Raw genomic sequence first — 21755 nt, 5'->3', positions numbered from 1 at the left:
ATTTTTATTTAATGGTTTTAACTGCTTAATTTTTAACTGTTTTAGAAGAAGCAGATTTATAGCCCACTCTTCTCTCTGAATCAGAGACTCAGAGCAGCTTACAATCTCCTATATCTTCTCCCCCTGCAACAGACACCCTGTGAGGTGGGTGGGGCTGAGAGAGCTCTCCCAGAAGCTGCCCTTTCAAGGACAACCTCTGCCAGAGCTATGGCTGACCCAAGGCCATTCCAGCAGGTGCAAGTGGAGGAGTGGGGAATCAAACCCGGTTCTCCCAGATAAGAGTCCGCACACTTAACCACTACACCAAACTGGGTCTATTGTTCAATTTTAACTGTTCTGTTGTGTTGTCATTTGCCCTGAGCTCATCATGGAAAAAGGCGGACTATAAATTTGCAAAAAAAAAAAATAAAATAAATAAAAGGAACGGACAGTACATTATTTGAAAGACTGCCTGAGACCTTGGAGAGCTGGTAACCGTCCAAATTTTTTCTTGTGAGCTTGTTCATACCCATCCCTAGAATAATCAGCATGAATCCCTTGTTTATTCCCTTCTTTTAGACAGATGTAGAAATCTCAAAACTTATTGGAGTCCCAGGATAGCTGGGACTTCCTGTTTCAAGTAGATGATTGGCTCTGCAGCATTCAAATTGGTGGACCCTGTGCAGGGCTGGTTCGCCCACTAGGCAAATTAGCCATTTGCCTAGGATGCCAACAGGGTGGGGCGCCAAATTCAGCCCTCACCCGCATGCCCTAGACAAACCCCTGCACTCCCCAGCCGTCTCCTCCCTCCAGTTTGGTGTAGTGGTTAAGTGTGCCGACTCTTATCTGGGAGAACTCTTATCTGGGTTTGATTCCCCACTCCTCCACTTGCACCTGCTAGCATGGTCTTGGGTCAGCCATAGCTCTGGCAGAGGTTGTCCTTGAAAGGGCGGCTGCTGCGAGAGCCCTCTCCAGCCCCACCCTCCTCACAGGGTGTCTGTTGTGGGGGAGGAAGGTAAAGGAGATTGTGAGCCGCTCTGAGACTCTTTGGAGTGGAGGGTGGGATATAAATCCAATATCTTCTTCTTCCTTTCCCTACCATTTCAATGCCCATGAAGGGGCTCTGCTGCCTCCCCCCCTTCCTTCCTGGATCGCATGGGAAGGGAGGAGGCAGCAGTGGCAGCCACTCTTTCGGCAGCTCATTCCACCTTCCCGCTGCTGTTGCCCCATCAACTCTGCACTGGTGATAGTGATCATGCCGGAGGGTCAGCATAGGAGCCACAAGCCTCCAGTGCCGTTTTACCAGCCGATCAGCTGATCTGTGAGGGGGGGGCTTTAAATAACCTGGGAAGTGTGATGCTCCACTGCCCTTTCCTGGGCATTGAAATGGTGGGGAAGGGAGGGAGGAGGAGGCTGGGCAGCTGGGGAAGGACCCCGCAGCCCTCAAGACACCGGGCCCCCGCTTGTCCCCTGTGCTCTGGAGGGGGGCAGCAGGATGGGGTGCTTCAGAGGGGGGGGCAGCAGGGTGCTGTGGAGGGGGTGGTGGACAGTGAGTCTGCCGGGGGGCCATGCTGGCCCTGGTCCTGGGCAGACACAAACCCCACCCCACAATCTGGCTGCACAGAGGACAGATTGTTTAGACCATAAGACAATGACAAAGACATTCCCTCCTCCCTTAGTTCACTCTGATTAATGTTTCAGTTGTCAAAGATTTAGATGGTGGTTAAAAGGAGGGTTCAGAATGATTTGCCAGGCACTGGGGAGGGGTGGGTGTTAGCAAATCGTAGTCTTGCCCAAAACATTTGAAGGCTTGAAAATCCAAGTTAATGTCAAAGTTATCGAGGTGTGTTAAGAGAAGAGGAAGGACCGGCTCAAGCCGGACTCACTATGAGTCAAGGGGTGCCTCTTCTATTCTTGGCAAGTTAGCATTGACGCAAAAGCCAAGCTCTTTCCAAAATAAATGCTGGTTATTTTTTAAATTTTTTTAGGAAAACCATTTGAGACCACTGTAATCATGAACGCTGCTGTCGCCAATATCATAGTGTCCATATTACTTGGCAAGCGATACGAATACGAAGACCCCACTTTTGTAAGGCTACTGAACTTGGTCAGTGAAAACGTCCGGCTTCTTGGAAGTCCCTCAGTCACGGTAATCCAACCAGTTAAAACTGGTTAAATAATTTTTTGGAGTTTTGATACATCAAATGCAGGCAGGGCTACATGGCTCTGCTTTCGATTTGATGTCTCGCTAGCCAAAACGAAAAGAAAATGGTCTGATGGCTACTGCAGAATTTGTCGCGTGACAAAGCTGGCTCAGATATATGAAGAAATCTACATGGCGCAGGCCTCCCAGAAGTATTCCACCTCTGCACAAAAGTTGGAGGTTGCGTGTGGGAATCATGGAGGCTTTGCGTGTGTGGTTTCTTCTCTTGACATGATTCCCTGTCAGTCAACAAAGATGAACAAAAAGGAATCAACTTTTATGCCAAACTTGAAATGTCATTGGAGTGTTATAGGCCTCAACTAGGACCAGGGCTTTTTCAGTCCTGGCCCTGACCCGGTGGAATCAGCTCCCTGCCGAGATCCAGGCCCTACCTGGCTTACTAGCCTTCTGTAGTGCCTGTAAAATGGAGCTGTTCCGCCAGGCTTTTAGTTGAGGCTGCGGGTGTCTATTTCTTGATCTGGTTGGCCTCCCCTGTCGGCAATGTCATCTGTGGTATAAAATGGAATAATATCTGCCATGTTTATGGGATAACATCTTGTTGTGATGTTAGACAGCCGGCTGGGCAATATTGTGATGATATGGAAATTTTCTGAGTGCTGGTGAGTTGTCTGTTCTTAAAATGTTTTTTATTGTGTTTTGTTGTTTTTATATGTTGTGCTCCGCCTTGAGCCCTACGGGGAACGGGCAGAAAAGAGATATACTAAAATAAATAGATAAAATAAATAGGCAGAGCGAGCAAAGAAATTTTAATTCAAAGTGCTGTGAGGTCAGCCTAAAATGCATCATTTAGCCTAGGGTTTTGGGTTTGTTTGTTTTTTTAAATTTCTCTTCTCATCTTTTATTCTTTTAGCTGTGCAACATGTTCCCTGCTCTGGGTTTTCTCTCTGGTGGTCGCAAGACAGTCCTTCAGAACAGGAAAGAAATGCACGCTTTCATCCAGGCCACCTTCATAGAACACCTCAAAGAACTGGATGTGAACGACCAGAGGAGTTTTATCGATGCTTTTCTAATTCGACAGCAAGAAGTAATCAAGCTTTTAAATCATGCCAATATTCACATGTGAACTTCTTAAATTTAAGTTTTAAAAATAAATCTGTGGGTGAATGGACTGTAAGCCATCGAAGAGAACAGCTTATCAAACCAGCTGGGTTTTCTTTTAGCCATCGCTATTGTTATTGGAACAATGTGTTACTGGAACTGTCTTGGGAGAGGCACGCATTGCATGCAGGCCAGAAAGCAAATTCTGCAAATTTGATAGGTCTTGTGGAAGTTTGGGGAGGAATATATATATTTGGCCGCTGTGTGACACAGAGTGTTGGACTGGATGGGACATTGGCCTGATCCATCATGGCTTCTCTTATGTTCTTATGTGACACAGAGTGTTGGACTGGATGGGCCACTGGCCTGATCCAACATGGCTTCTCTTATGTTCTTATGTGACACAGAGTGTTGGACTGGATGGGCCATTGGCCTGATCCAACATGGCTTCTCTTATGTTCTTATATGACACAGAGTGTTGGACTGGATGGGCCATTGGCCTGATCCAACATGGCTTCTCTTATGTTCTTATGTGACACAGAGTGTTGGACTGGATAGGCCACTGGCCTGATCCAACATGGCTTCTCTTATGTTCTTATGTGACACAGAGTGTTGGACTAGATGGGCCATTGGCCTGATCCAACATGGCTCCTCTTATGTTCTTATGTGACACAGAGTGTTGGACTGGATGGGCCATTGGCCTGACCCAACATGGCTCCTCTTATGTTCTTATGTGACGCAGAGTGTTGGACTGGATGGGCCATTGGCCTGATCCAACATGGCTCCTCTTATGTTCTTATGTGACGCAGAGTGTTGGACTGGATGGGCCATTGGCATGATCCAGCATGGCTTCTCTTATGTTCTTATGTTCTTAAAGACTGTAGGTCTTCTCCACCATGCAGCCTTTTCCCCTGCTTTCTATCCCATATGTCTATCTAGGGTTGCCAAGTCCAATTCTAGAAATATCTAGGAACTTTGGGGGTGGAACCAGGAGAATTTGGGGGTGGAGCCAGGAGAAAGGTGGTGACAAGAATCATTGAACTCCAAAGGGAGTTCTGGCCATCACATTGAAAGGGACCGCACACCTTTTAAATGCCTTCCCTCCATTGGAAATCACGAAGGATAGTGTCAAGCATTGATACTTCCAAATAATCAAACTTTCGTTTTAAATCAAAGACTTGTTTTATTGAAACGCCATGATTTGCTCCAAGGACCGGTGCCTTGGAAGTAATAATGCTTTCAGCGTCACATAGTATCTTATAGGCTACTTCAAAAGACAGGGTTACAGATAACTTCAAAAGAATAACATAAAGATGCAAATTGAGTTGAAGGTTCAAAGGCTACATACTATTACCTCTTTGATAGCTGAGGAATGTTAACATCTCCACTTCTCACACATTCTCTACTAGCTGATAAGACATGGCTGTGAGAATGTGGGGGAGAGGCGCTTTACATGAAGACCACAAGGTTACTCTACATTCTAAAGGCAGAGAGATTTGTTATGCACTCCTAGCAGGAAGAAAGGAAGAAGGAAAAGGAGGGGGGGAAACAGAGGGAAAAGTTATGGTTAAACCAGCACTTAAAATATCATGCTTGACAGATAGGGGCACCTTCTTTTGGGGCTCATAGAATTGGACCCCCTGGTCCGATCTTTTTGAAACTTGGAGGGTCTTTTGAGGAGAGATGGTGGATGCTATGCAGCAAATTTGGTGCCTCTACCTTAAAAAACAGCCCCCCAAGCCCTAGATACCCACGGATTAATTTTCCATTATACCCTATAGGACTTGGTCTCCATAGGGAATGATGAGTGCCCAGCAGCCATTTCCCTCCCCCCCCCCCCACTTTCTGATGACCCTGAAGCAGGGGGAGGCCTCCAAACCGGGGGATCCCCTGCCCCTACCTGAGGATTGGTAAAGGGTGAGAGGTCACTTGTAGGATATAGACAGCACGACCGAAGTTATAGTGACCAGATAACTAAAAATGTATTGAAACAAAATCATACAAATATGTTCAATAGAAGACTAAACAGCAATTCCCCAAAAGTTTCACAGTTCCATCCAAGGAATCCCAATGAACAGGAGGTTGACTTGATTATTCCTGCTTCAAATCCTCTTCTAGCATAGGGTGCTCCAACCACATAGTTCAACCAAAGGCAAAAGCTCAGAAAAAAATATCAAAGTGTTTCTGATGCCTCAAAAAGCTGCAAAACCCACAAGATTCTTTTTCAGTGCGTCCGAAGACTGCACATAGAATTCCCAATGGACAAATGGGACAAATGTTGTCAACATATTGAGCTATTGAATGATATAGGATCATTCTCTTGAGCCTTTTGGAGTTTAGTGCCATTTTGAAATCTTACTGTAATTTTGGCTCGCAAGACTCCACAACTTAGAGGGAACATGGGTCTTTAGATGGATTAGAATTCACATCTAGAAGAAGCTGTGTCCTCAAATAGCAGTCTTGTCCTCCAACTGCAACTCAGGTTTGTTGGAACCTGGTGTTCCAGGGAGTTTATTCATAGCCTACGCCAGCATTTAAAACAGTAAAATCAAACATAAAATCATACATAAAAAGACACAAAATGCTGTTGTAAAACTACAAATATAACAGCACATGGCAGTTGCAGCAAACAGATTGGTAAAGGTGTTTAGCCATTTCCTGACTGAATTATTAGAGTTTCCCTCACTCTTGTGGCAAGCCAGCCAGATTTTGCTAATTTGTATGTAACCTCAGGGTTCGTCTAGAAGATTCTTAAGGAGTTGCAGTTTTTGACTACTGGTAAAAGGTATGGCGGTGGAAAATGGAAGTACTTCGTGAAGATCATTATACGCCTCACAGTCAAGTATGACATGGACTAAAGATTCGATACTGTCATTGCAGCAGTGACATAACCATTCTTGGAATGGCACTTTTTTATATCTCTCCTCCACCACCGCTGAAGGGAGACCGTCCCACCTCATAAGAATAAACGTTCTCCTATATTATTTGTTAAGCAGTATAGGTAGGGCATCGGAGTCACCCTGTTGATTGGTTCTGTCAGAGCTCACCATTTGGTTGTGCTATTAAGGTCATTTTGTCTGACAACATCCAATATTCTCTGTTTCACTATCTCCCTAGCATTATCATAAGTAAGAGAACTAAGATATTGTTTTGAAAGGCCGTAATAATGAATTCTGTCCTCTGGTGTTCCGTTCAATTATTGGTCCTCAACCAACCTGGTAAGAAGAACTAGAATTGGTGTTGTCAACATATTGAGCTATTGAATGCTGTAGGACCCCCAATAAGCTCTCTCAGAGTCCATATTGTTTACTCAGCCTGGTAACAACTGATCAAAAGGAGAGAAACATAAAATCGATTAAATAATCCGGATCTAATCTGTCTCTGCAGACAGAATAGAGAAGACCTATTTTGATACGCATGCATGAATTTATTTTACTCATGCTGATCCTTCAGTTTAAGTAATGTCATTCTTCTGATCCCCTAGGAGAAGAACAAGAACCAGATGAACGGGTTTTTCCATAACGAAAACTTAAAGTCTTCTGTGGGGAATTTATTTGCTGCTGGCATGGAAACCACCTCCACGACCTTGCGTTGGGGCCTGTTGCTGTTGATGAAGTACCCTGAAGTTCAAAGTAAGTCCTTTCCATGGGTGGTACCCATTATTATAAGATATCAGGATCCCACATATTGCCTTTGGAAGGTGTCTGAATGAGGGAGAACAGGAAGCACCTGTGAAGTATACTTCCTGTTTTTCCCCAGCTGATATAAATGTTGAAATAGGGACCGATTTCGCACTAGGCTTGTTCTGGGTGGAGAGCCCTTTTTCTGCTGGGGTTTCTCTCCATTTTTGCACAAGCTGTCCCGGAGCTGCGCGTTGGCCCGCAGCTTTTCCACAGCAAGCAAGATCCTCTTACAAGCAGTTTCTGCTTGCCGCGGAAGAACATTGAACCAACTTGCAGCTCCGCGGCAGCTTGCGTGAAAATGGAGAGAAGAACCAGGAGCAAAAGGGCTCTCCATCCGGAACAAGCCCTTGTGCGAAATCTGTCAGGGTTTCCCATTCCCAGCTGGAAGCAGGGGATCCCCTGATTTAGAGGCCCTTCTCCATCTTCAGGGTTATCTGAAAGCGGGGTGGGGGGTGTTGAATGTCCACTGGGCACTCCATTAATTGAAATAAATTAATTAATCCAAATGAAATTATACCCTCTGGAGACCAGTTCCCATAAGGCAGGGTTTCCCAAACTTTTCTTTCCCGTGGCCCAGTTATTTTTATACTTCTCCTTCATGGCCCACTAAAACTTGGGGGTGGAGCCAGGAGACTTTGGAGGTGGAGCCGGGAGACAGGAGTTATGTCATTTCCTGTGGTGTCAAGGGCCAAGTGATGTCACTTCCGGGGCACACTGAACCAAAACTCCATCTTTTCCTGTGATGTCATTTCCGGGGAACTCCCCCAAACCTGCCTCTTCTGAAGTAACTTCATTTTCAGAAAAATCCCTCTGAAACTCATGCTGAGCCAAAATGGGGGTGGAAGGTGGACGGTCCTCTATTTCCACCCCCACACCTGCATGCACCTATCTGTCTCTGTGTTCTTCTCCAGCTTGCAAGCACTCCTAATGCCCATGTTCAATTGCCTGCATCACCCTCACACCCCTTCCTCAACAGCACTGGCCAGTGTATGCAGTTGGGAATGCTGTTGCCATTGCCATCAGGAATGACAGCACTGTGTACCACCCACACTGGGCCCTGGCAGCTGCTCTACCTCAAAATATGCTGACACGTTTAGTAGGCCTTTCCTTCAGCTTCTACTACTGGAACCCTGCCTCAAGCTACAATCAAGTTTGCTTGGTTTTAAGAAAATCTTTTGACAGCTATTTTTCATACTTTGGTTGAAACACTGGGAAACTGCTGTGAAAGGTAGCAGAGAATTGTACTGCAATTAATGAATTAATTTCAAGTTATTTGAACTTCATACAAGCTTTTCTGCAGTTATCCCAAAAAGGATATTTATGAGGGCTTGCAGCTTTTTACTGGCTGTGTTTCCCATGCTTTTAAAAGCAACCTGTTGTGCAGATACTTAGCCAGAAAACTTCTTTCATCCTTTTTAATAACTACAGGAGGAGTTTAATTTTCGTGTCAGACAGCTGTTAAAAGCGGGAGCAGTAAAATGGTGCCAAGTTCATAGTACTATCACTTTCAGTGCTGTTGAGATATACTGCAGTAATCTCCAATAATTTTTTTCTGCGCCACACCTCTCACTCTCACTCACTCACACAGAAATCTCATAGAAGGCAAGCTGGCTACAACTGGGGGTGCCAACTTTTCATTGGCAGAGCTCCTATGTTTGCAACAACAGTATGATGAACAGAAAAGCTTCATCCAGTAAAAATGGAAGGAAAAAAGAAAGAGAAGAGGAAAGAAAGAGAAAGAATGAAATGGAAGGAAGAAAGGAAAAGAAATACATGGAAAGAAAGAACATAAGAGGAGCCATGTTGGATCAGGCCAGTGGACTATCCAGTCCAAATTCTCTCATGCAATGCCCCAAAAGCACCAGAATGCCCACCAGTGGGGCCAGGGCACTAGAAGCCCTCCCACTGTTGCCCCCCCCCCTCCTAGCACCAAAAATACAGACAGAGCATCACTTGCAGGGAATGAAAGAAAGAAGGGGAGGGGAAAAAAGCCTTTTTCACCATCAGATGGCCCTAGCCAGCAATAATTCTGCCCAGGGGTCGTTTGGTAAAAAAAATAGCTACTGGAATGCGCACTCCCCGCCCCTCCCAGCTGAAAAAAAATGACACACCCTTCTTTGCCCCCCAGGCCTCCCGGGGAAATCTCTCCAAAAAAACATACTGCAAGGCACATGAAAGCTCATACCATGAAGAACACTTTATGGGTCTTTTCTCTCGAACACTGGGAGGGGGGGAGAAGGAAGGAGATGCAGCCCAGCTCCTCTCTGCACAACACAGAGATGAGGCTGGGCTAGCTTTGCTGGGGGCGAGGCTAGCTTTGGCTTTACTTGTGGCCGGTAGTGAGGCTTCCGTGGCCCCGTACCAGGTCACGACCCTGCAAACGTGAAACACTGCCATAAGGTATAATTGAGTATTGGCCTGTGGGTAACTAGGGCTCTTTGAGGGCTTTTTTTTTAAGGTAGAGGCACCAAATTTTCAGCATAGCATCTGGTACCTCTCCTTAAAAAAACTCAATTTCAAAAAGATTGGACTAGGGGATCCAATTCTGTAAAAGAAGGTGCTTTCATCCTCCATTATATATATATGAGACAAGATATTAAATTGTATGTGTGTGTGTTTCTTTCCCATTCTAGCCTGTGGAATTAAACAAAACAGGAAGTTAACTTTGGTCTATGATATTAACAACAGTGATGAAAGGAAGGTAAAAGTCACAATGTTTTGCCTCCATTAAATTTTAACTGTGGACCTACTGCCGCAATTGGGATCCTTTGGTTACAAATTGATTATTTTCATACACTCTTTTCCATAATTTCACTTGGTCGGACATCCTCTTTTCCCTCTCAACTCCCTAACTGCCAACTTAACTGCTATTTTCCATCTCTCCAGCTCCCCAACACTCTGTCAGCTCTAATTGGTTGCTCAGGGAGAGGTGGAACCTAACCTGTCTGTTACAACATCCTTCAACTTTACTCTCATTGAGAGACTAAGTTTGAAATCATTAAGGTTTTTTGTTGTTGTTAGGTCTGTTATGTGCTATCAAGTTGCTTCTGATGACCCCATGACTTCCAAAATGCTCGGTCATCATCCGCTTTGCTCATGTCTTGCAAAAGCTGAAGGCTGCGGCTTCCTTTATTGAGTCAATCGGTCTCCTGTTGGGTCTTCCTCTTTTCTTGCTGCCTTCAACTTTTACAAACATTGTTGGTTTTTTCCAGGGAGTCTGGTCATGACGTGACCAAAGTATGAGAGCCCCAGTTTCTTTATTTTAGCGTCTAGATTGAATGCATGTTTGATTTGATCTAGAACCCACTCATGTGGCTTTTTGTCAATCCACGGTATCCCTAAAGCTCTCCTCCTAAAGCACATTCAAATGAACAAACTTCCTTTTCCGTCAACTTTCTTCAGTGTCCAACTTTCACATCCATACTTCATAACACAGAATACCATCAGGGCTTTTGTTGAGCAGGAACACAGTTCCAGCTGGCATGGAGTCAAGGGGTGTGGCCTAATATGCTGATGAGTTCTTACTGGGGTTTTTCTACAACCCCCCCTGCTGAATACCATGGTATGAATTAAGATGGTTTTTAATTTCCTCCAATAAGGCCTAAGAAGAAATTTTATATTTTATTTTATTCGATTTTTAGCCAGCCCTTCCCGTAGAACAGGCTCAGGGCGGATTATATCATAAAAACAATCAACAGTGAAAAACAATAAAATGCCAATTTAAAATATATAAAATCTAAAACTACAAAGTGACAGTAGAGACTAAAATGGAGGTTCTGCCTCACAGACGTGGCCTGCTGTCCAGGTCCAGCCGCCCTGAGCCTGCCTTTGGCGGGGGAGGGCGGGATATAAAAATAAACTTACTTACTTAGTTACAGTGGGATGGAATGAATAGGGGAGGTTGGTAACAAGTGGCATCCACTGCCTCAGCTGAAAGCTTGGCGAAAGAGCTCTGTTTTACAGGCCCTGCGGAATTGGAGCAGATCCCGCAGGGCCCGGATCTCTAGGGGGAGTTTATTCCACCAGGCAGGGGCCAAGGCTGAAAAGGCCCTGACCCTCGTCAAGGTCAGATGGATGTCTCTGGGGCCGAGTATTACTAAAAGCTGTTGGGTCGCTGATCATAAAGACCTATGTGGGTCATACAGGGAGATCTGGTCCTAAAAGTATGCTGGCCCCTGGTCGTATAGGGCTTTAAAGGTAAGTACCAACACCTTGAACCGGATCCGGTACTCAGTAGGTAGCCAGTGCAGTTCACGCAGGACAGGATGGATCTGTGCTTGTACAGGCAATAATGTCATTCAAAGGGTGATTTGATCTACTGAACACCAATCCAAACTACCATATACAGACACTTCTTCTCTGTCCCTTTCCTTATTTTAACTTCTAGAGAGAATACATGCTTTTTTGCAGTCCACGATATCTCTAAAACTCTCCTCCTACATCACACTTCAGATGAATGGGCTTTTTTTCTTTCAGCTTTCTTCAGTGTCCACCTTTCAGATCCACGCATAGTAACAGGGAAGACCATTGTATGAAGATGATTATTATTATTGTTTTCTCAGAGACGGTCCAAGAAGAAATTACAAAGGTGATCGGGTCTGCTCAGCCCCAGACAGAACACCGATCCAAACTGCCGTATACAGACGCAGTCATCCATGAAGTTCAGAGATTTGCTAATATTCTCCCTATGGGTTTACCTCATGCCACCACTGCGGACGTCACTCTGAAAGGATATTTCATTCCAAAGGTGATCAGTGTTCCCCAATTGCCTAAACTTTTACAGTCCTGTGTCATTTTATATCTGTTCATTTGTTGCCTTCTACACTTTACCAAGAAGCCGTTGTTCAGGTGCTGAGAAGATTCAAAGCCAGTCAGATAAATTATCTATAATCCCCATTCATTTCAAGGCAACCTAGGCCATTTACTCGAGCACCAGAGGTAGAGGGGCACCAAATCATCCCTGATATCTGTTTGCCCACAGCACCAGGGTCTGCTGTGGCAAGCAGTAGACCAAGGTGGTTCCTCTCACCTCAGTGGGCAGCCTACAGAAAGTTTGCTTCTTCCCTGTTCCTTCCTTTCAGAGGAGGGTCGACAGAGGTTTTTCTCAGGGCTCTTTTTGCATCCCTGTCCACAGCTGTTGTTGATGATGATATTGGATTTATATCCCACCCTCCACTCTGAATCTCAGAGTCTCAGAGCAGCTCACCATCTCCTTCATCCTCTTCCCCCACAACAGACACCCTGTGAGGCGGGTGGGGCTGAGAGGGCTCACCCAGAAGCTGCCCTTTCAAGGACAACCTCTGCCAGAGCTATGGCTGACCCAAGGCCATTCCAGCAGCTGCAAGTGGAGACGTGGGGAATCAAACCCGGTTCTCCCAGATAAGAGAGCTATGGCTGACCCAAGGCCATTCCAGCAGGTGCAAGTGGAGGATTGGGGAATCAAACCCGGTTCTCCCAGATAAGGGTCTGCACACTTAACCACTACACCAAACTGGCTTTTGAGAGGTGTAGCAACACAGCAAGCCACAGACTGATTTCCCACTCACCTTGTGCTGGTCTAAGAGAAATACATTGGCATCAGAGAAGAGAAGAGTGAGAACAGCACAGGTTTAGTGGGAAATCAGTCCCAGTGTCAGCCCAAGTCACATCCCCAGTCAGGGCAGTGTGAATGGGGCCGGCTTCCCCACGGAGCAGGTGAAAGAAGGAGAAGGGGGTGGCACTTTCCCTGCAATAATTCCGCAGGGCCTGTAAAACTGATCTTTACCGGCAGGCCTACAGTAACTAATGCGTGAGGAGCTGCCACTAGTATGTCGCTGAATATTACCACCCATCGATCAGACACCTAATAGAGCAATGCAGAGAAGAGCTATAATGAAGCTAGACCGCCTTTGTAAGAAATTTTATAGCACCACTTTTAAGTTTTCCATTTATAAATCGTCTGTATGCGTTTCTGCTTTTAAAATCATAAGGTATTGTCCTTGTTATGATTGTGAGCCGCCCAGAGTCCATGTGTGGAGTGGGCGGCATACAAATTTGAGGTAAATAAAATAAAATAAAGGGTGGGGAGGTGGGCAGGCAGCAGCCAAATCTTCAGCAAAGGGCACCAAAAATCCTTGGATTGGATTGGTAAAATTCAGTCTATCGAAAGGAAAGAAAATTCCTTTTCTTCAATTGCTCATTTCTTTGACTCCTCAGGGAACACATATCCTTCCATTGCTGCACTCCGTGCTGTACGATGAATCTCAGTGGGAAAAACCACTTCAGTTCTATCCGGGGCACTTCCTTGACTCCGAAGGAAAGTTTGTCAAGAGAGATGCCTTCCTGCCTTTCTCTGCAGGTAACTCCTTTCAGATGGATCACTGTGGGTTTAATTAATAGATCAGGTACCCAAATCCATTGACTTGGAAGAACAACTTCCCAGCTGGGCGTTTGACACTAATCCAGTCAAGATTAACATTATTCTTCAATAGTGTTTAGGGCTGACCCTGCTACTGAGCAAAGTAGGTGATTGTCTAAGGTGCTGGTCTTCTGGGGGCACCGAACTGAGTGTCTTCCCCTGTGACCTGGTGACATTACCCGTGCAGTGGGGGAATCAGAAGTTAGCCTCACGTGGGCTTCCAGACAGTTTAGGGCTTGCCCTGATAGTGTTCATCACAGTGTCGCTGTATACTCCCGCCTGTCTTCCTATATACTTTTGAGTACTTCGTGGTCCATTGCTTTGGCATCATTGCTTGGGGGAAATGGTAGAAAAGTATTTTAAAAAGCCAGTTTGGTGTGGAGAGCCAGTTTGGTGTAGTGGTTAAGTGTGCGGACTCTTATCTGGGAGAGCCGGGTTCGATTCCCCACTCCTCCACTTGCACCTGCTAGCATGGCCTTGGGTCAGCCATAGCTCTGGCAGAGGTTGTCCTTGAAAGGGCAGCTGCTGTGAGAGCCCTCTCCAGCCCCGCCCACCTCACAGGGTGTCTGTTGTGGGGGAGGGAGATAAAGGAGATTGTGAGCCGCTCTGAGACTCTTCGGAGTGGAGAGTGGGATATAAATCCAATATCTTCTTCTTCATCATCTTCTTCAAAAAGAACTTCAATAAACAGGGCTTCCCTCTCCATTCTGCGTTGTCGCAGGTCGGCGAATTTGTGTCGGTGAGACCCTGGCCAAAATGGAGCTCTTCCTCTTCTTTGTGAGTCTCCTGCAGAGATTCACTTTCCAGCCAGCCCCCGGGATGTCGAAAGAAGATCTGGACCTGACCCCTGCAGTTGGGGCCACGACACCTCCGATGCCTTACCGTTTCTGTGCTTTGCCGCGTTCCTAAGATCGAGCGATGCTTAGGTCCCCCCACCATGTGTATCGCCTTTCTATTCTGCAGCTTTCTAAGATCTTGGGATATGATTTTAAGAAAATTGCAGAGACTTTTCTGTTGGGATAACAAATGGAAAAATTTCCAAAAGAAGATAGAACTATAATCTGCTACTTGCTTTCAGCTGCTAGGACATTGTATGCACAGTTGTGGAAGCAAGAAAAAATACCAGAGAAATGAGATTGGATTGTAAAACTTATGACGTGGAGTGAAATGGACAAATTAACAAGAATTTTAAGAGACTATGATGTAGAAGTTTTTAAGATGGAGTGGAAAAAGTCCAGAAGATATGTAGGAGAAGAGTGGAAAATAAAAGGACATTGGACAATTTTTGATAATGATTAAGTATTAGAAAAAAGGAGAATATTAATTTTTTGTTTTTATTAGTTAAGGGTACCTTTAAATATTAGTTTTTTAAGTAAATAACACTGGCGAGGGTCAAGTAATGGGGGGAGGGGTGGGTAGAAAGTAATATATGGGATAGATAAAATAAGTTATTAATGATACAAGAAACATGTTACCATATGTTACCAAATAAAATTGTTTTAAACAGAGAAAGAGAGCCAAGAATTACAGATACCAGCTGGGACCCAGTGGGGCATTTCTGCGGGCAGAAGGATTTCCTCCCACAGGGTGTGACTTGGGCTGCGTTAGGAGACAAGAAAGGTACTGTCTGTGGGCAGGAATCACCTCATACCATTGGATACCAGCTAATGACTCCAGCCATTCCACTCGGGTCTATTTCTGACCTTTCTCCTGGTATGAGACCCAAAGAAAAGCCTCTTTCAGCGAGGAAGGCTTCAGACCCGGCTGAGTGGAATGATAAGGTACAAGTATATCTTTTCCATAAATATCTGGTTCCGTTGATGCTTTTCCATTGTTTTGACCAGGCGTGGAATTCTAGCAGGAGCTCCTTTGCAAATTAGGCCACACACCCATGATGTAGCCAATCTTCAAAGAGCTTACAATAATGAGCCTTGTAAGCTCTTTGGAGGATTGGCTGAATCAGGGGTGTGTGGTCTAATATGTAAAGGAGCTCCTGCTAGAATTCCACCCCTGGTTTTGACTCTTCTCATTTATTGGTTGGCCTGCGATCATATTCTTTCTTAGCTACCAACTTAGAGAGCTCATCTCTGTCTTTTTTTCTTTCTGTCGTTATCATAGTTACATTAATGATCCTTGCCGCAAACCTGTAATTAGACTGTCAAAGGCTGTGCATATTGAAGCTGTTATCAATCTTCCTGTTAATAAAAATATTTCTCCAGTATATGACTTTGACTTTGCTTCCCCACGTTTGGTTTTATAAAAGGTTGCCCTAGGTCTTTGTAGCTACTGTATTGCTAGTCCTGACAACAGTTCAGGACTTCCACTGACTTGCAGCGGAAATGGAGAGACTTGTGCAACTTATGTCTATTAGCGATAAAATCATCAGGTAACCTCTGGAAGATTTATGTAAATATTGAATAGCATGAGAGACAGATCCAAGCGGGCAGCGAGTGTTGAACTGGATGGGCCATTGGCCTGATCCAACATGGCTTCTCTTATGTTCTTATGTGACACAGAGTGTTGGACGGGATGGGCCATTGGCCTGATCCAGCATGGCTTCTCTTATGTTCTTATGTGACACAGAGTGTTGGACTGGATGGGGCATTGGCCTGGCCCAACATGGCTTCTCTTATGTTCTTATGTGACACAGAGTGTTGGACTGGATGGGCCACTGGCCTGATCCAACATGGCTTCTCTTATGTTCTTTTGTGACTCAGAGTGTTGGACTGGATGGGCCATTGGCCTGATCCAACATGACTCCTCTTATGTTCTTATGTGACACAGAGTGTTGGACTGGAGGGGCCACTGGCCTGATCCAACATGGCTTCTCTTATGTTCTTATGTGACACAGAGTGTTGGACTGGAGGGGCCATTGGCCTGACCCAACATGGCTTCTCTTATGTTCTTATGACTCGGTGCTTGCACAGAGACTTTTACATTTTTAGATCCCCCATATTCCAGACCATAGTCCTTTTTAAGCTGTGCTAGGGGGCACTGATGCAGAAAATTTCAACAGGCTGCTCACCGATTTCTGCTTCTACCCACAGATATTACTTCAGCCTATTGGAAACAACGGAGGATGAGGGAACCTCCTTCTCAAGCTCATAGAATCAGACTCCTAGTCCATTTTTTTTAAATTTGGGGAGGTTTTTGTGGAGAGGCACCAGCAGCTATGCTGCAAATTTAGAGCCTCTGCCTTAAAAAAAACAGCCCCATAGTCCCAAATATCCCCAGATTAAATCTCCATCATAGCCTATGAGGCCCATTGACTATACTTGTCCCCATAGGCTACAATGGAGCTAGAAAAAAAGATTATTTTTTGCACACTCTTATTATGCTCTTCAGTATGATTTGTAAACTGCCTTGAGTCACTGGGAAACGTGGGATATAAATATTTGTATACATAATTAGTTTGTCAGATTGATAACATTTAAGCAACTTTTTTTTTTTTTTTAGGTTAGGCAGGGTTCTGACAGTGATTGTTCCTCCTCTGTTATACTTGCCCTGTAAAGCTGGTTGTCATATTTCACTAAAAAAAACCCAACCCAAAGTAGACTGCAAGAGTTCCCTCCCCCCCCCTCCACAAAGTGCTGCTATGTTTTCTGTGGTTTAGTGAAGGGTGACAGTTCAAAGCCAGGTCTACCAATTAGGCTTGCCAACCCCTCACTGGGGGTGGGGGATCCCCCGCTCTGAAGTCCCCACCCCGCTGAGGCTCCTACCCCCGGTAGGGGACAAAATGGCAGCCATGTGTGACGCTCTAGAATTGAACTCTATGGAAACCATAGAGATGAATCCCAGAGCAGCTCAGCAGGAGTCCTCCAAGGAGCAACGCTCCAAGTTCCCTTTTGTGTCGATTGCCTCCACCGGTGATGCCCTCTCAGCCAGAACACAAATCTCCAACTGCCCATCTGCAGGCATTGACTGGAGAGAGGAATGGGCTCGCCCCACCTTCTTAGCTCCACCCATTCACAGCAGCTCTCATTTGGTGCTGGGCACTTCCTTACTGGGCACCTGCATCCCTCTCCCAAACCCACAAGTCTGCAGAGTAGGCTTAGGTGAGTAGCAGCCACTAGGCTTGCCAATCCCCAGATCCCAGCGGGGGTTCTTCTGCTTTCCCAGGCTCCTTCCTGCCCCCAGTCAGCTGGCCAGCAGGGGGAAGCCCCATCCCCAGAGGACCATGTGCCTTTCCACCTCCAGAGACTTCAGTCTCCGATTGAAAGGCTTCCTCTTGGGATGGTGTGTTGGTGTTACTTCGAAGAAGTTGGCAGCAACCCATGAGTAGAGACGCCAATCCGTCGCTTCAGAGTCGCCAGAAATGGGGTGGTGGTGGGGGGAGGGAAACATCTGCTGAGCGCTTCATTATTCCCTATGTGGAGATGGATTCTCATAGGGTATAATGGGGACTTGATCTGGAGGTTTCGGGGGCTCTGGGGGAGCTGTCTTTTGAGGTAGATGCACCAAATTTTCAGTGTAGTATCTAGTGCCTCTCCCCAAAATACCCTCCCCCCCAAGTTTCAAAACGATTGGACCAGGGGGTCCAATTCTATGAGCCCCAAAAGAAGGTGCCCCTATCCTTCCTTATTTCCTATGGAAGGAAGGCATTTAAAAAGGTGTGCCGTCCCTTTAAATGTGATGGCCGGAACTCCCTTTGGAGTTCAATTATGCTTGTCACACCCTTGTTCCTGGCTCCACCCCCAATGTCTCCTGGCTCCACCCCCAAAGTCCCCAGATATTTCTTGAATTCGACTTGGCAACCCTAGCAGCCACACTGCTGCACCACTGAGCTGAAGGTTCAAGGAGGTAAGGCATGCTCTTTCTTTAGTTGGGGCAGACAGGCTGGGCTGCTGTTGAGTCCCCAAGTGGCCACCGTGCTTCTGCCATTGGGGCCGGGGGCGGGGGAGAATGTATTAGGGCCCCTTGCCGGTGGCTGCTGCAGCAGAGTAGATTAGTTGGGACTCCAAGAGGCTTCGGACCTTTCGGAGCCATGTGCTCCAGCGACGTGGGAGAGTGTGGGAGGGTCCTTGCGGGGTTGCTGCTGTTGCTGCTGGGAAAAGTTGGAGTCTGCAATAGCAATGCAAGCTCTGCGGCAAGCAGAGGGGTTTTTATCTCTTTTTATTTATATTTGATGCTCCTCGATTTGCTGTTGGAGCTGGGGGCAGAGGGAAATGCAATTCAGCCCTTTGCTTGGTGCTGCTGTGGCTGAGTCTGAACATATGAACATATGAAGCTGCCTTCTACTGAATCAGACCCTGGGTCCATCAAAGTCAGTCTTGTCTACTCAGACTGGCAGCGGCTCTCCAGGGTCTCAAGCTGAGGTTTTTCACGCCTACTTGCCTGGACCCTTTTTAGTTGGAGATGCCGGGGATTGAACCTGGGACCTTCTGCTTCCCAAGCAGATGCTCTACCACTGAGCCACAGTCCCTCCCCCACTGAGCAAGGAGTCATGTGATTGCTCACTCCTGGGTGGATGAGTAAACCGGACGAGCTGGGACTTGCCTGCCTAGTGTGGCATTTGGAGCAAGAAATTTCCCATGCTCCTTAAACAGGTTCCCCAGCTTTCCCCCTCCCACCTCGGCTCATCCCCTCCCCTCCCCACTCAGTTCCACTTCAGTACCTTTCTTCTTTCCTGAAGTCTCTCTTGCTCCTCCCAGACTCAGCTTTTCCTCCTCCTTCCTCGGCTTCCTTCCACGTGGTCTCCCAAACAAACTTTTGCTTCTTCTCTCCCAACTGCACTGTAAGTTGTAATTTTTTTTTTTTTCTGAGTGTAAACGTGGGCGTGGGGGAGAGGTTTGGACCTGGACGAAACATAGGGCTCCAGCAACAGGATCTTGGGGCCAGTTTTGGATTTAAAGATAAAATAAAATCAAGGGCACAGAAGAGGATTTGCCAGGGGGAAAGACTTGCACAGTGGAGGGGTGGAGAACAGAAAGAAGGCAGAGAAGCAAGGAACGAAACAACCAATAGGAAGCCTTTCTGCAACATATCCTGGAAGGATGCCAGCCTCTGCGTGGGAGCTGGGGTTCCCCTGAAATGACAGCTCGTCTCCAAACTACAAAGATCAGAAGGGGACAAGAGCTATCCCGTGCTAATCTCCAGGGGAACGGAAAGGATAAGTCATTCCTCTGTTTTAGAACCAATTTGCTATGTACCATCACGCTTCGAGAGCCGCACAATATGCGTGAAAGAGCCACAGTTTAGCCAACCCTGCACTATACTGTTTTTGAATATTTTACCAAGTAATTCATTTGCATTGTTCTCCACTTCAGTAATTGTAGTCCTAATACGTTGCTTATTAAAGGCTCTTGCTGTCTGATTGAATTGCTTTTCGTTTTTTTGTATTCTCTCCCGAGTCTCAGTGAGGAAGGTGGGCTGCAAATGAAGCTGATAACAATACTAATGTTATACGTTGGGTAGCCTCGACCTGTGTGTTGTATAGATCTTCTTAAATTAGTTGTGGAGTAAATGCAGGAAGTATTCCGTTGGCATTGTTTCTTATTGTTAAAGCACAATCTGATGGCAGTATAATTTTCAAACGAACACTGCATTTTTCTCGTGGTGAGGTGGGGTTTTTTGGTCTGTTTCGAAGCTGTGAATTATGCTTGGTGTGTGTGCTGAGTGGAATGTATCTGCTGGAGTTCCCTATTGCTGCTTTAAGTCAAACTCTCTTCTTTTGGCCTGCTTTGTTTCCTGCTGAAATTTGACCTTCTTTATGAACAAACCAATCCAGAGTGCTTTGGTTAGGTTATTTATTTTGGTACAAGTAAATATATGTTTTGCTAGTTCGTCTATAACTCTCCCCATCAGTAAGGTTCTGCAGTATCTTTGATGCTTTATGCAAAGTTTTTGTTATTTTTGCACTGGCAGGAGACCTAAAAGCTTAGAACAGGGGTGGCCAAACTGAGGCTCAAGAGCCACATGTGGCTCTTTCACACATATTGTGTGGCTCCGGAAGCCCCCACTGCTGCCCCGTTGCCCAGCTTGGAGATGGCATTTCTCTCTTTAAATCATTTTTTCCGAGCCAGCTGGCAGCTTGGAGAAGACGTTTGAAGTTAAAGTTGCTTTCTTTCCACCTCTCCCTCCCTCCTCCCCCATCCAGGGGTCATTTTGTAAGATAAAAGGTGCGGGAGCTCAGTAGCATATCTCATTTACGTGTGTCCCGGAAACGGTGTGCAGTGGGGAGAGAACTCCTCACTGCATGCAGACCCCGGCTGGAGGTTCAGGTGCTGTGCTCCTGAGAGCTGCTACTGAATTCAAGCCCTGCCCCCATCTATTTGCCTACGTGCCTGTTTCAAACAGCTGATGTTCATGTCTTGTGGCTCTCAGACATCTGATGTTTATTCTATGAGATTCTTAACATTAAGCAATTTTGACCACCCCTGGCCTAGAGGTAATGTAAAATGGGGGAAAGGTGAAAAGTTATATATGACAGTATGTTTGAAGTTTGGGGGTGGGAAGAAGTTTCTTCCGAGGAAAAGGCAGGTTTGGCAGAGTGCCCAGAAAGTGATGTCAAAGGAAGAGGTGGGGTTTTAGTGACGTGTGCTGGAAGTGACAGCATCGAATGAGTGGAAGTGACATCACTTGACCTTTGACCTGGAAGTGACGTCACAGGAAATGGCATCACAGAAGTCTCCTGGCTCCACCCCCAAAGTCCCCAGATATTTGTTGAGTTGGACTTGACAACCGTACTACCAATATAGTGGAAGGAAAGGAAAGGTCCCCTGTGCAAGCACCAGTCATTTCCAACTCTGGGGTGATGTTGCTTTCACAACATTTTCACGGCAGACCTTTTTATGAGGTGGTTTGCCATTGCCTTCCCCAGTCATCTGTGCTTTCCCCCCAGCAAGCTGGGGACTCATTTTACCGACCTTGGAAGGATGGAAGGCTGAGTCAACCTCAAGCCGGCTACCTGAACCAGCTTCCGCTGGGATCGAACAACTGGTGCTTGCACAGGGGACTACCTTTACCTTTTAAAAATGTGTGTATCTATTTAAGACTAGGTAGCAAACAAGCATGTCTAAAGATTTTTTTAAAAAAAACTTTAAATAAAATATGCTTAAAACATTAGCACTTGTTCGTCTTAAAGGAGCTTTCTTTGTATCTCTCCCATGGGATCCAGGGAGCTGGGCAAAGGAAGCTCTGACTCTTTCCCTCCCTCCCTAGGGGACCAGGAGGGGGAGGAGTCTCAACCAATGGAGAAAATAGAGGTTTTGCTCTGTAGCTCCTGTGCAATCGAGCAAGCCTTGCAAAGCAAGTTGAGATGCAGAAGGAAGCAAGAGAGAGGGAGAAGGAAGCAGATGACACCCCTGATCGAGTGAGAGCATGGTATAACTTTCTCCAGCCGCTTCTGTCCATCGCAGATAAACTTATATAATCCATACAAAAGTGTCCCTTGATTTGCAGATCAGTCACATAACACACTGCAGAAAAGCAAGCA

General features: G+C 46.0%; 1 protein-coding gene across 1 annotated transcript in view; it reads left to right on the top strand.

The window, feature by feature from the left end:
* LOC132585443 (uncharacterized) overlaps positions 1–21755 on the top strand; it is a 56588-nt gene that overhangs the window by 11451 nt on the left and 23382 nt on the right. The window contains exons 4-10 of the mRNA XM_060257337.1: positions 1968–2128; positions 3054–3227; positions 6726–6873; positions 11487–11671; positions 13120–13261; positions 14043–14222; positions 18973–19055. Of these exons, the coding sequence (XP_060113320.1) occupies positions 1968–2128; positions 3054–3227; positions 6726–6873; positions 11487–11671; positions 13120–13261; positions 14043–14222; positions 18973–19055 (1073 nt within the window). The remainder of the gene's footprint in view (positions 1–1967; positions 2129–3053; positions 3228–6725; positions 6874–11486; positions 11672–13119; positions 13262–14042; positions 14223–18972; positions 19056–21755) is intronic.

The sequence above is a fragment of the Heteronotia binoei genome, chromosome 1, assembly GCF_032191835.1.
Source record: "Heteronotia binoei isolate CCM8104 ecotype False Entrance Well chromosome 1, APGP_CSIRO_Hbin_v1, whole genome shotgun sequence".
In the NCBI taxonomy this organism is placed as follows: Eukaryota; Metazoa; Chordata; class Lepidosauria; order Squamata; family Gekkonidae; genus Heteronotia; species Heteronotia binoei.
This window is presented reverse-complemented; position numbering and strand designations above follow the sequence as displayed.